Below are 14,922 nucleotides of genomic sequence, written 5' to 3'. Positions count from 1 at the left end.
AGGGAAAGAACCAGAAAAGACTTGGATTAACCACTCACCGCCACATTTTCATTACTACTTTTTAAATTTATTTCTCTGAAAAAATGCTTACCAAACCCTTTGTAGTCCAAGTGTTCAGCATTATTATTCTGGTAGACACGGTCATCAAAACTAAGAAATCAAACATCGCACTGCTGTGCACATTCATTCTGCACTTTAATTGTGGTCTTTCGTGAGAAATATTTTTATGTCCATTTTAAAAGTGGAAAAAACCAAGAATTTAAAAGCTGAATCTTCTTCAAAGGTGAACTCCAAAGCTAAAATGAAAGTTGAATCGAGTCCAGAAATATGGTCAGATGTTGCTTAAGTTATGTATGAGATTTTCCACAGAGAAATAAGCAGTAACTCTATATATTTTGGGCTATGTAGAATTCTGAAGTGCTGCCTATTGTGTTATAGGGTATTGCTCTTGCCTGCTAGAATATGCTAGTCTATGCAGATGAACTAAATCACGATCCTATTCACATAGCAGGATCAGAGTGAAATTCTATGTAGCCGGATGAGTAAAGTCTATTTGTGCATCTTACATTGATGAAAAAAGCTCACCTCAAATGCTGAAGTCATTTACACCAGTAATCCTTTCCTTTCCATAACAAAGTCCTTTACGATCCACTAGATTGAAAGCTTTTACAGAAATATATAAGGCACTGGGAAGGTAATGCATGTTATAGATGCATCTAAAGTAAATAATAGAAGTGGTCGTGTGTTCCCAGATTACCTCTTCTGAGTCTCTCCTCTCGTGTGTTTTTTAATTGGGTCATGATCAGTAATTCTTTCTCCTTCAGCAACTGTCTTTTCATCTGTTCTTTTATAGGGAAATCTGGGCTCGGTTTTTAGCTTTCGAAAGTAACATTGGTGATCTAGCTAGTATACTGAAAGTTGAAAAACGGAGGTTTACGGCATTCAAGGAAGAATATGAGGGTAAAGAAACAGCTCTGCTGGTAGACAGGTATAAGTTCATGGATTTGTACCCTTGCTCTGCTAGCGAACTGAAGGCCCTTGGTTACAAGGTAAGTGGATAAGAACACTTAATTTTACGGTTATTCTTTTCGGTCCCAGCACACTTAAGCAATTCCTTGTTTAGGACTTGCCTTACACTTTTTTCCCGTGGTAGAAAAGCAGGTAAACTGAGCCTGGTGTGCCTCCTCCTTGTGGTCTTGTTGGGCAGCGAAGTGCCAGGCGTTGTGGGCCAAGGGCAGAAAGGAGCAAGGAACGTGACTAACAGACGCAACCTGACATATTCATATTTACCTCTCATCTTCCCATGGAAAGGTCGATGTGTTAATGCCATCACCGCTCAGCTACAGGCCTCCGCTTCAGACTTAAACCTGCGCTCCTTCAAAAACCAAAATTCTTTTGGAAGTTTGTATGAAACATCGCTGGCTGCCCTTCCGCTCCAGTTGGCAAAACTCCACTCACTTAATTGAGAACCATATCAAAGCAAACCTACTGCAGTCCTAATGATTGCTGCAAATGGCTTAGGAAAATTATCTATAGAGATCGGCGGCTGCCTGCTTTTTTTGTTGTTTATTATGGCTAAAGTGCTTTGGTGCTGCTATTTGGAATTTAAAGTCTAGGCCAGACACCTGTATCTGGTGGTCTCCCATCTCATTTCTGACCACATGTATTTTAACTACTGTTTTAGTCATGTGGAAGGCCATAACACTTTGGAAAACCATTAGAACAGAATAAAATCTTGATTTTATTTTTTTTTAAGCACGATGTAAAATAGGCTGCCAGAGAAGCAGAAACGGCTCTGTTGGAGGAACTGCTGTTTCCTATTTGCAGGAAGAGAGAACAGGAAGAGAACCTTCAATTCATGTCTCAAAAATAGTGCCGCAGCTTCCATTTATTTCTTATACAGAAAAGTAATTTTTGAAAAATACAGAAGTCATCAAAGTTAGCAAAGCAGCTGAATTGTTGGTCTTCACACAGTTGTAGAATAATCTGATAGGTGGAAGTAAGTCACATTGAGCCACTGAATACTTTTCTTATAACGCAATTGGGACAAAGTTATTTTGAAGTTACAGGTGTGCTTACAAGAAAGTACATCTTGATAAATGCATGCGAGGTGGTGTGTACCTAAGATGATTCAGCCCTTGGGCTGATTTCTGTTGCTTGTAACATGCCAAAATATAATCCTGTTTGAACTGATGCTTTGCATGCCTGCTGACTGCCTTATGCTTTATTTCTTTTCCAGCGAAAGCAATCTATGGAATGAAATGAGGGAGAAACGATAGTTGTGAAGGCCTAGTGGTCTGCACCTGTTCACCTAAATCTTTTTAACCTAAAAAAAAGGAGCCACTCAAAAATGATAAATACAGTCCCATTCGGTAACAAAAACAAGTGTTTCCACTCCCAGCTGGGACACTGTAGGACTAAAATATTTGATGAAAACATGCAAGTTTTGCCCAGATGGTCTTCTAAGAGGACATCTGAAATTATAATGATGACAAAGTGAGAATAAGCGACTGGTCTAGAGAGATGTTTTGTTCTGCAATTTAAACAAGCAATGTGATCCTGCCAAGTTCAGTGCTCTCTAATTGGCTTTCGCAGGATGTCTCCCGTGCCAAGCTGGCAGCTATAATTCCAGACCCTGTGGTTGCACCTTCCATCGTGCCTGTTCTCAAAGATGAAGTAGACAGAAAACCCGAATATCCAAAACCGGACACTCAACAAATGATTCCATTTCAGCCAAGACACTTAGCACGTAAGTCAGATGTTCAGTCGGAAGTGGTTATATTTCACCTGGCGGCAAGTTATTAACCTGTGTGTTTCGCAAACCTAATCACAGAGACTCTCCTAGTCTTCAGTCCTCTGAACATGTGCTTAAATTTTAGGCTGTTATTTAATCGGATTGCTAAAGGCATATATATTTTACTTACCTAATACTAAGGTCACAGAAATAAGTACAAGTAGTTTGGGGTCTGGTAAATGGTAATGAGGTGTTATACACACTGCTCATAGACTTCAGATCACTGACTAAACAATATGTAATTAGTAGAGGCAAAAGTGACAGGGTAGTAATTATTTGCATGAAATAATAACACTGCAAAAGCAATTCAAGTCTAGCTGCCTTGCACTGGATTCACACAGTTTTTCTTCCCACAGCTCCAGGTTTACATCCCGTCCCAGGTGGTGTCTTTCCTGTTCCACCAGCAGCTGTAGTTCTCATGAAGCTCCTGCCACCTCCTGTTTGTTTTCAGGTTTGTTTGAACGAATTCTGAACACTTCAAAAAGTTGTCGAAGAGATTCTGTTTTGACAGAACCACAGTATGTATCACTCTATTGAAAATACTCTTCTAAACTTTTTTTTTTTTTGTAACAAATCAGGGTCCCTTTGTTCAAGTGGATGAGCTCATGGAGATATTTAGAAGATGCAAACTGCCAGACAGTAAGTTATTTCTTCACTCTGGAGTCTGTGATAGTGCTGCACATGACTTTGTTTTACATATGGATATTGCTGTCTAAAATCCAGACCTCGTTTACAGATGTGTAATTATTATTTAAGAGTATACTATTGAATTGGCTACATTTGTAGGTTGGAATCTACATAGAGATGTTTGTACATTTAACTGGGGGGAGATCGACGAAAAGTCAAAAAGCTGAAAATCACCAGCTGCTACTTTAATAACATTTTGGTGGTAACCATTAAAATAAGGAAATGAAGATTTTCAGAACATCCGTTGAAAGAAGCAAGGCATTATTTCTAACAGCATTGTAACTGTAACATTAAACTACAAGTTTGCAGTATGGTAAGTTCACTGGTAGGCATAACTCTGAAGGCACATTGTTGCAGTGCTTGAGAACAATCCAACAGCAGTGTTTTCTGAGCTCCTACAAAGAAGGCAGACTTCCGAAATATAAAACCAGGACAGATCCATACTCCAGGCTTCATGTAAACGATGGCAGATGATAATATGCTACTTTTCACCCCCTCTGTTTAAGGAGCAAATGATCAGAGAGAAAGCTAGCTAAGATTTAACTTCTTTCAGAGTGAAAATAAACCATCTATTTAAATTATACATGGTATTTTTGAAGCTTTCTCTGTTGATAGCAGAAACTGACTTGCTATGCATACTTTCTCATTAATCATAAACTAGCTATACTGTCTCCCCAATAGGCTTTCCTGTTTTATTAGGCTTGCAAATGACCTCGATACTTGTGTAAAGGGAGGTCTCAAGCTGAAGCAGCAGCATTTACTTTATAATTAGTGTTTGCCATAGCTCGGAGTTTTAGACAGTTGAGACTTAATTTTTAACATTTGTAGGAGAATAGGGTAGGAAAATGTCTCATGTTCCAGAAATCTCCACAACGTATCTATCTTGATGTCCCTGCTTGCATGCTTATTTCTAATCAGGGAATTTAGTTTCACAAATAAATTTAATCTTTTTCTCTTTCTAAAGCTGTTGATGAAGCTGTGCGAATAATTACCGGAGGCCTACCTGAAATAGCTGTGGAAGGCAATGGACCTGTGGAAAATAACGCTATGCTCAATAAGGCTGTTAAGAGACCACATGAAGATTCTGATGACGATGAGGAGAAAGGATCTGTAGTTCCCCCTGTACACGACATTTACAGAGCACGACAGCAAAAGAGAATCCGGTGAAACAAGTTTGGAGTTCTACTGTGACAGACAAAGACTTGCATTGAGTCCGTCAGTCTCTTAAAAGTCAAGCATTTAAAAGGGACAGCTGCAAACAAAAAAAATCTTGAAAATGGTTTTGTTACTGTGGTGCCTCTTCTCCCATATGGTTCTTGATCTGAAAACAACCAGAACAACCTTAGAATGTGCTCTGAACAAAACTGGGTTTTCAAAACCAAAAGTGCAAAATGTCAGAACTGCATTTTGTTCTTCAAGGGTGTTCACATCTACCACTTGAAATCTTGTGGGTTTTTCAACAGTTTTATTTTAAAAACTGGATGGCTTATACTTGTGAAGCATTTTTAATTCACATTTTCTGGAAAACAGTTGTTCTCAGTTTGTTCATGTAGTGTCCTGCCTTATTGTTCGTTTTTATTTATGGCAGAATGTATGGAATCTGTTTTGTAGTTGAAAATGGAAAAAAACATTCCTTTAAAATAAAAGGATATCCATAACATCATGCCTCATTCTGATTTTATTCAAACACAAGCTATTTCTTAAATATTACTCAGCCACTTCAAAAGCAATGTTAATAAGACCATCACAGGAAATTGGTCAGAGCATACATATTAGAATCAGCTTTTTTTCCATTTTTCTAGAGGATACAGTATACTTTTGCTTTTAATTCCATGACTGTTTAAAGAGGACAGCATCGTAAGACAAACTCGGTACGTATTTCTAATGTGGATTGTCCAGGAGTACTAGCTAACAGAGTCTGTTCCTGGATAACTGCATTGGTCTTCCACTTAATGTACAAAGCTAAATGTTAATATATTAGCTACATAGTTTAACCTCTTACTTTCAAACAAGCTAACAAAAACACTGTATGAACTTTCGAAGCAGTTTCTATGCATACTTTAGATGTTAACTTGTAATTGACTCTAAGACCGTTAAGAACCCCCGTGGACTGCAGGAAATTCAGATACTTGGACAAGTGGAAAAACATTCCCGCCCCAGCAGTATACATGACTGTAGGTCAGTGCTTCTATCATCTACCAGGCTAAAAGGTGAAACAGCGTACGTATAACTGTTTAAGTGTTCACATGGAAGTAGGGTCTGGCCTTATCAATCCTAGAATTTCTGTTTTTGCTTTGCCACTTAATTGTATCTCCCTATTTCCTTTAAAGAGGATGTAGAGAAACTATTTGTCAACTGCTATCATTAAAAACAACCTGGGAGAATCACTAACGTGATTTGCACTTGTGGGCTTTTATTACAGTCTCTTTAGATCCGTACTGTCGCAAGGCCCACACCACCACCCACGGAGGCACTCGCTCCCAAAGGTGAGATCGGAGCCAGATGTGGGTACTGCGCTTTTTTCTACACGAAGCCTTAGGATCAAACCCCTGCTGCGAGCAGAGACGGGACTCACTCTGTCGACCCTGCGAGCAATACGCATGGGCTACTGGCAGCACAATCCATGCTTCGATGTCAGAGTAAGCAGGAGTTGGCCGTCATGGACATCTGGACCCTGAATGCCAGAACTGGGAGCAGCCACCTCCTGGATTAAGCAAGTACAATTTTATCTATTGATAATGCAGTCCCATTCATCCTGGCATCAGTCACATACTTTTCAAAGCCTTTTCCAAGCATGTTGTTTCACCATGATGTTTCCTCCCCCCATCCTTGAAATCAGCCCCTAGAGCATCTAAATTTTTGTAGTATGCGTAATTCACAGGGGCGTTTAAAGGCAGCTTCTAGGCAATACTAAAATATAAAATAACAGCAGCAATTTATAACTTCTGCAACTCTCATTTAACAAAAATGAAAAAGGCTTTGTCTTGGTTTTTTTTTTTTTTAATCTCTCTAGCAATAATGTTTCTGGTAGCTCTTTTGTTACGCGGACTACTGAATTAATTTTTTGGAGCTGCAGAGCTATAGGCTGTATTTTGAGGTGGATCCTGCACTAATAACAGAGTACAGTAAGCAGATGCGGCAGTCTTGAAGACCTCTGTAGTATCCTTTGCTGATTCAAACAATTAAATAGACCACACCAAAAACCTACTCAGAACTTTTTTTTCTGGCTAACCAACCTACTCATTTTTGAGTTATCAAAGAAAGATTCAAAGACAGACATCCATTTTACTATCTGAGTACATTTAGCCAAAAGAAAAATCACTTGTCTGAGCTGGTGATCTACAGGGTTTTGGTGGTTTTTTTTTCCCTTGGGGAACGGGGTTTGTAATGAATGAGAAAAGATTTGGTTTATAGTTGCATAGGCTAATACGGAATAAAAGGTCTGTCTTATCCCACATTCCTCCAAACTCAAAGTTAGTGCAGCTATATCCACGCTGACATTTAAAGGAAAACTGGAAAGGGAATCAACAGTGATTCATAATCAAGCGCATCCTTCTAGAAGTTCTATTATTTTGGTTGACGAGTTGATTAATAAAATGAACCTGGAGGTAAGCAATAAAAGGGCCCTTTTATTTATTTATTTTACATAACTTGCTGGGTTTTTTTAAAGAACACCACATTCTATTTTGGTAGTCTAGTACTTGGGACACTTACTGTTTATAACTATGAACTTTGCTTTCATAAAATCATCAAATTTTGATTACTGTAATACAGCATTGTACTCAACTAGAGGAAAATTTCAAATGTACTTACCTCCTAGCTGAGTTTGAAATTGCAATAAGGCTGTAAGATCATTGAGCTCCTCTGTGAACACTCATCTACATAACATGTAGCTAATTAAATTCAAGACCTACAAATATTTTAAGTTTCAAGAACACCTCTACAAAGTGAAAAAAAATCTACTGAAAATATTCCCTGTATATTCAAACTCACATTAAATCACTCACAGTACTTTAAAATCACTTGTACTTCTGATAGTGCTCTGCACTTCCTGGATATTTTTGAAGACATAATTGAATATGCAACCATCTCCAGTTGTAGTTTTAAAAAACAAGTAAAATTTTCAGCCTAAAGTCTCACACACCTTAAATCCACCTTCTGAAAATGACAAAGATTTACTTTAAAATTAGTATTTCACATAAAAAGGAGTAAACTACTAGCAAAAAAAAGGTAAGAAATGCCACTTTTATCAAAACATTTTAGCTCTGCCCTTCTGAAGTCTTTACAAGAGATAAATATAGCTGCAATCTATAAGATTGCCACCTTTGTAAGTACTGTACATAGCAGAGGACAGTTACCCAATAACCAGAAAATTTGCTACAAAAATATATTATGTGATTTGTAACATCTGCAGGTAAATGGCAAAAAAATGCTATTAAAAATGCAGTAAAATGCAGAAAAAACTAGTAGCCTACCGTATTAGCCATAATGTTACAATAAAGTGCTGTTTGGCTTTGTTTTTTGCCTGCTAAAGTTTCTCTTGCCTAGAATTTTAGCTTTCTTCTTAAGTCTTTAAAGTAAGATTTTTTTAAAGCCAAATCACCCCTTCTGGCAAGGACCATTGCTAATCTGCTCTGGATTAATTAAACTAAATTCACGGTAAATTAGAGTAAAATGCCCTAAAATGAGCCACTTAAATACAAAGTTTGGTTCTTAAACTTGTCCTACCTAGCATCAGCTCAAGAATCCAAAAATTGCAGCCAGAAAACTACCAAGACATCCCATCCCAAGGTGCATACTTACATTAAAAATGCATCTCTCTCTCATAATTTACTTCAGAACCCCTTTTGCATCTCATGTATTTTCCTCATCAATCATCACTAGTGAATTAAAAGGAAACAGTATTTACATGGAAAGCTGTTTTCCTAGACAAATATTGGTGCGTTTTTTTTTTTTTAAATAGCTGACAATACCATATTGGTAACATTCAAACTGGTTTTATGATTCTTCTGACTTCCCTACAAGTTGGGATTCTTCCTTAGTCAGTATTTTGCCAAGGACTGCATCATAGTAAGGGCTGAAGACCATTTTGTTGTAGTTGACAAGACGAACATACTTGACGGCAATCTCCTCCAGCTCCCTTTGAATAGGGCCTAATCCTCCAGGAACAGCAGGTAATGGTTTCTGGTGACTAGATGCAAGATAATTCTCCAGAAACTTTTCAATTCGAGAATCTGGAAAAATTGGACCAAGGATTTTGGTTTGTTTTCGAAAGAGACAGTCAATTAGATATAGTGCAATCGCATGTAAAATACACAAAGCCTGAACATAGTAAACAAGTAGTTGAAACATTAAATGAGAAACCATGCATGACATGCCACCAACAGTGTTACAAAGACAGAGGAGTGGTCACTTGCGAACAGAGCATTTTTGTCAAGGCATACCTATCAGCTTGCATATGGTGTTATCCGGATTGGCCACTGCTTGGATTTGCCCTTTAAGTCCAGACTCTCTCTCAGCTGAGAATGGCGTAAACCCATGCTGGGAAAGGCAGCTGTTAACTTCAGCACACACCTTTTCACCAACGGTGGCCAAAGATTCCTGCAGGTTAAAGGAGCTAGAGAACATGGAGTAGAGCATTACTTAACTATATTAGTTATTCACTTTTTTTCCCACCTTTTAAAAGTAAACTATCCAATTACTGTTGCCTTATTTACCAAATGTAATGGAAGAAGCGTAATCCAAAAAAGCCAGAACTATAAAGAATAATACATTTTATATATGTGAAAAATAAAGTTGAGATATAAACCAAGGAGGTAGGATAGCATTAAAGATTTCCAGCCTGAACAATCCATACAAATAAGAGCTGACTTTCTGCCTACACAGACAGCTCTGACTAATGCAAAAAACAGTTATCGACCCATAACGTGCACAGCAATCATTCTAAATCTGCGAGCACTCAAAGTCTCGAGGGAGCCTGGCCCAAAACGTGAGCATGTTAGCTGCTCGCGCTCTCATGTGCCAACCATGAAAAACATACTCTGGAAAAAGGAGCATGTACATATCAGAACAGAGCAAGAAAAGATAGTTCTGTCTGAGTAAGTTGAATAAAAATTGTCAGCCTGGACTCATAAAAAGCCCTCATCACTTCCTCTACATATTCTGCAGTCCACAGCCAGAGAGAGGCTTAAACTGACTATTTACTAGGGTGAAAACAGAGCTACACCTGCCTCTCTGTGAGTAGGATTATTCAATACTCACGGAAGATGCATTCCTGACAGCAGCACCTTGACAATGGTTTTGATTTTCTCAGCAAATCCAGGCATATCGACGAGTGCCGGGCCTGCTGCACTGAACGTGACCAGAAGGACAGTCCCAGTCAAGAGGAGCTGCTCCAGCTCCAGCTGTATTTCCTGAAAGCGGGTCTGGTCCATTAGCACCGTCTGCACAGAATGAGGAAGCCAGCACAGAATAAAGTCAGAATGCTGGGCTGTGAAGTGACATTGTGATGCCTACCTATTCACAGCAGTGAAGATAAGACAAAGACACAGAAAAGAGCAACATATGCTCAGCAGGAGAGTAACAGCAACAAAATGAAAAGAATTAACTCCTCTTTTCCAACTAAGTTTCAATATTGAAAAAGAAGTACCTATTACAAGAGCTACAAGAGCTCTCAATCAAGAGAGCTTATCCGAGAAATAGAAAAGTAGAACAAGCACAGAAATCAATTTTTCTGTTAAATACCTACTTCTGGAAAAGGCCTGTTTACATGATCCCACTTTAGGAGCTTCAGATAGGCCTGATTTTGTACAGCAGTGGAGCACAAGGCAGAAGCTCCACCAGTGGCACCATCACCACTACAGTGGGCAGGCAACATTTTACATCTCAGCTTTGCAAGATCGTCTGCTGCTTCTTGCAACCACCTTGTGACAAGGTCTAAAGAATCTGGAAGAGCAGGGGAAAAAAAATCTTGTTAAAAAAACTCCTTTTCAAGGTTAGGTTTTTCCACCAATAATTTCCAAATAATCCCATTAGTTACTATTACTAATACCCATGATATCAGTTATTGACATGCATTTCATTTATTACATTAAGCAGGACATCTAAAACAAAATTAAAAGCACACAGCTACAGGAAATTGGAGGTGAGATGATACTAGCTAATTATGCCCTACACTGTATTGAAATGAAACTAAACTCCAGTATACTAATGCAGACTGTTGTTCTGGCAGATTTTTTCAAACCACAGTTTTGGGGAACAAGCTGTCATTTACCACATGAATTCTAGAACTTACAAAAAAATCTGATTTCTTTTCATGATCTACAAGCAAAGACACGCAGTTTACTGGGAGGTCAGAGGGGAAGAAAGAAAGGAACAAAGTCATACTTGGCTGTTTCTCAAGAAACTCCTGAAACTTCTTTCTTTCATATTCAGCAGACTGCTGCATTAATTTTGGCCTAATACTACTGACAGCGAAGTTTGCCATATCCATTTTCATTAGGTCTAACACAGAGAAAATTGCTCTAAACAAACAAACAGAAAAAGTTATTCAAGGCTGCAGATGTTTAAGAGGTACTATTTACAAGACTTATTACAGATTGTCTAAGGAAAGAGCAAAAACATGCATGGGAAACATTAACAGGGTGCTTAACAATTTAAGAGCATGAGATAGATAGAAAGCTTGAGCAGGCACGTACATGCACGCATGTGCCTCTTCCAAGTAAAAAAGCTCCTGTAAAGCTCTCCTGTAAAAAAGCCTCCATGGAATTAACTTTACTAGCTCCAGAGATTATATTTCCCAGGATGTGCAATATCGTATGTTGAATACATAACAAAACATCTGGATTTCCAAGCTTGCATACTATCTCTGTTGGCAGCCTATAAAGCCAACCTCAGTGGGAAGTGATTAATCCCAAGGGGAAAAAAAGAAAAGGGGGGAAAAAAAAACCAAACCAAAGAAAAACACCTTTATTTCAAAGCAACCTATTTAAGTCAATCCCGAACTCTTGGAAGCTTATCAAATTAGAAAACAACAAGGCTAATGAAATTTCTTCTAACTATTGAGACCTTGAGCTGTTCAGCGGAGAATATGGTGACAAAGCAGAAGCCTCTGTGCTCCCAGATGTGGTATGTACACTCCGTTTAGAACTGAAAGGATATTATGCAGGGAGTGGGGTGGGGGGTAAAGAGAGCTCAAACGGGGAGGAAAGGAAGAACTGGTTGGAGAACAGTAACACCTTTTTCCTACGCTCCTGCTTGCTTCTTTTCCCCTTCTGCTGTCGATATGAAATTCTGATACAAACAGACCATTCACCTGCTATCTTAAGGCCTATATGCATTTGGCATTTAAGAAAATGTCCTTCAGTGACATGCAGGAGCCAGACAAATACTCCAATTCAGCAGAACAAAGAGGGTCCTTGTTAAAGACTTCTGGAGCATCTCTCCCCTTCACACCCACAACTATATCCCTTTCCCTATCACTCTTTTTTTCTACAAAGATTTGCAGGTTACCCTGCTGGACACGCCTCCCCCCCATCTAAAATTATTTAAGGGACTCTCAACATGACTAATAAATAGCATTTCAGTACCTGAACAGAGGAACTATTTCATTAATATCTTTCAGTTTCTTAATTTCTTCATCTCGAGCTGGAGCACAGAGAGTCCCCATCATCCCAATAACAAATTCGACCAACTTCGAAATGTCAAGGGCCCCATTCTCTGCCTCCTGTTTTATCAAATCCAGATCAAGAACTTCTGTAATCTGGCTTCTCAGTCTAGTATGACCAGGCAACAAGAAAGACAGGAGATTCTGAAATGGAAAGTTTTTGACAGTGCATTAGTTCTACATATCAAAGACTACAAGGATCAAAACGCTTATTGAACCACTTTTTATTTAAACTAATTGACCTTTACAAGTGGAGTCTCTTTTTTTTTTTTTTTTTTTCTTTTTTAACCAACTATTCACAAACTTCAAGTGTTTCAACTCATTCTGTATGATACTGAAGTTACTAAGTGGTAAATACTCTGTAGTACAGATTGTACTTAAGACTATTGCACTTGGTTTTGTCAGCCCAGTGTTGGGGCATCTCATTGATTCCGTAACTAATACCACTGTCATAACATGAAGGAAGCTTGGAATTAGTGAAACTAGTATTGCTTACCGTTTATTCATCTTACATGGTTTTCTATTTGTTTTTACATTCAAATTTCTCCTCTGGGGTTCTAGAACTTATATACATTCACAGACAATGATATAGTAATGAAAAAGATCAAGAGAGTCCTTTATGAAAAGCTAAACTTCAACCACGTTTGCCCATTTGTATCAATGCAGCTACACAAATTCAGTAAGTTACCTTGATACCACATCATCTTACCTCTTTAATTTCTCCCAATAGTTTAATTGCATGGTCGTATGTCGGTGGATCTTCCTTTAGCTGAGCTTCCAGACAATCCCAGAAAGCTTTATGCACAATATCTCTCACTTTTTTTTCTAAGCTGTGGGTAAATATGACCAGTTAAAAAGAACGATACTTGTCTCTGCACCACCTTACATAGATAACCTGCAGCTCCTGAAGAACAGCATGTAATAATATGAATGTAATGTAATAATGAATATATGACGATTAACAGAGAAGAGATCTGTCATTTTAAGTTACTCAGAAAAGCAAGAAAAACTGGACACAGGATTTGGAATGGCTTATATCCTAATAAAGGGTTACACACAAGCAAAGGCGGCTACAAATTAAAATCCTTCAAAGTATCTATCATATGCTACCTTCTAAGTAAACAACTGGAAGAAAAAGAAAAAGAAATCACAAAAATTACAGCTTGTCTTCAAAAGACCAGTATTCATGTTCCTTTTAAAACCCTCACTAAGGAAATGCAATTCTACTAAGTAAAATTCATTAAGTAGACCTAACAGAAATGAAGAAACTTCCCGACACAAAAGCTTCTGCATTTCAACGCATAAATATTGCGACTACTCTGAGATAAAGGCCCAGTTCAGTTTGTGCAAAAAAATGAATGAATTCCACTGCTTCAGAAAAATTCCTAATTCAAAATACTGAAAGTTACTCCTCTTCAGCAGGCAGGCTCCTGTTCACACCAGGTTTAACTCCAACACCAAAGAAGTGAAACGCTCACAGGTACACGCGCGCGCACAAAGAACACCCACAACAAACACCAGATTCCCGAGGCTCTGACTCCGTGTGCAGCTGACGTTCAGGCAGCGCCCAGAGGCACTTACGCCCTGTGGCCCTCTAAGACTAGCCGATACGTGCTCTACTGACACTGCCTACAACTGCAAATACAGTCACAACTGCCTTCTCCTCCAACCACTTGTCTACACGTACATTCAGGCTGCAGGGGACTCTAAGCTATACACGCACACACACACAACACATTTAATCCAAAGAAGATTCCAGAGTCCCTCTCCAAGCAAAATCTGAAGGACTGCTCTTTCTTTTCTAGGTGGTAAACAGCTGTACACAAAACCCTCACAAAAGCCAAATAAAGGAATCATCTAGAGCAACCTGGCCCATCACAAAGCCCAGGCACTCCTGAGCAAGGTGACCTCTGCAGTACATCTGTGTCTGTGATCCGGCGAAGAGATGCGAATCAGCTACTCTGGTGAACAACTACAGCCACTGCTCAGCATCAGTGAGCAAAGGCATCCAACTTTCCAAAGTACAGCATAGTTCCCCAGCTCTTTCCTTCCCTTTCTTTTTTTTTGGAGGGGGTGAGGAAAGAGGAAAGGAGGAAAAAAGAAAACATGCTAAAATCCTTCTTCCCTGAAAAATGCTGAGATCAATTTTATGGCACTGAGGCATACCAGTAAAGTTATCCACTATCACAGCACATTTTCACGTGAGAAGTCCATATGAAGGAACACAGAGCAGAAGCGGACACTGAATAGAACAGCACTCTCTTAACTGTGGGACTTTAGATGAAGCATTTATTCCCAGCCATCAACCGCAGAGCAGAAAACACCGGACAGAAGTTCCCCCAAAAGCTGCTGGGACAGAGAAGATAACGTAGAATGGGGAGAATGAGCTTTGCATGTCTCAGGTGTACTTTCCAAACGCTTGCTTCAGAAGCAGCATTTGTGCAGGCTAGAGACAGGTCCCAGTTCATGGGACCACACACGAACTGCACGCGACCTGCAAGTAAGGCAATGGAGGAGGCCTGGACCACACTGCCTGGGTCTGTCTAACAGACAAGGCAGACACTGAAAGACGGTGCTGAGAAGACAGATCAAATCATTGCTTGAGCTCTGAAGTATATGAGTCTTGATGGACAGCAGAGATGTCTATTGTCATGTGCTAGCTCAGTTAAATGTTGTTTGTCCTCAGCATTTAAGGGGGCCACAATTCCGTTTCCTACCAACTCAGAGGCTGAGACAAGTGAACAAAGGATAGCAAAGGCCCTCATCCGCTCCACTC

General features: G+C 39.2%; 2 protein-coding genes across 2 annotated transcripts in view; one reads left to right on the top strand and one right to left on the bottom strand.

Annotated features, from left to right (window-relative positions):
• The window catches only part of CSTF3 (cleavage stimulation factor, 3' pre-RNA, subunit 3, 77kDa), a 5,693-nt gene extending 552 nt beyond the window's left edge, over positions 1 to 5,141 (top strand). The window contains exons 2-6 of the mRNA XM_009586263.1: positions 854 to 1,049; positions 2,596 to 2,749; positions 3,151 to 3,245; positions 3,373 to 3,433; positions 4,446 to 5,141. Of these exons, the coding sequence (XP_009584558.1) occupies positions 999 to 1,049; positions 2,596 to 2,749; positions 3,151 to 3,245; positions 3,373 to 3,433; positions 4,446 to 4,648 (564 nt within the window). The 5' untranslated portion in view covers positions 854 to 998 and the 3' untranslated portion in view covers positions 4,649 to 5,141. The remainder of the gene's footprint in view (positions 1 to 853; positions 1,050 to 2,595; positions 2,750 to 3,150; positions 3,246 to 3,372; positions 3,434 to 4,445) is intronic.
• Positions 5,142 to 8,479: 3,338 nt separating this feature from the next.
• Positions 8,480 to 14,922, bottom strand: part of TCP11L1 (t-complex 11, testis-specific-like 1) — a 10,740-nt gene continuing 4,297 nt past the window's right edge. Inside the window, exons 3-9 of the mRNA XM_009586261.1 lie at positions 12,856 to 12,976; positions 12,070 to 12,290; positions 10,868 to 11,004; positions 10,230 to 10,426; positions 9,743 to 9,924; positions 8,926 to 9,098; positions 8,480 to 8,715 (exon numbers count right to left, since the gene is read on the bottom strand). Of these exons, the coding sequence (XP_009584556.1) occupies positions 8,480 to 8,715; positions 8,926 to 9,098; positions 9,743 to 9,924; positions 10,230 to 10,426; positions 10,868 to 11,004; positions 12,070 to 12,290; positions 12,856 to 12,976 (1,267 nt within the window). The remainder of the gene's footprint in view (positions 8,716 to 8,925; positions 9,099 to 9,742; positions 9,925 to 10,229; positions 10,427 to 10,867; positions 11,005 to 12,069; positions 12,291 to 12,855; positions 12,977 to 14,922) is intronic.

The sequence above is a fragment of the Fulmarus glacialis genome, unplaced genomic scaffold, assembly GCF_000690835.1.
Source record: "Fulmarus glacialis isolate BGI_N327 unplaced genomic scaffold, ASM69083v1 scaffold48899, whole genome shotgun sequence".
In the NCBI taxonomy this organism is placed as follows: domain Eukaryota; kingdom Metazoa; phylum Chordata; class Aves; order Procellariiformes; family Procellariidae; genus Fulmarus; species Fulmarus glacialis.
This window is presented reverse-complemented; position numbering and strand designations above follow the sequence as displayed.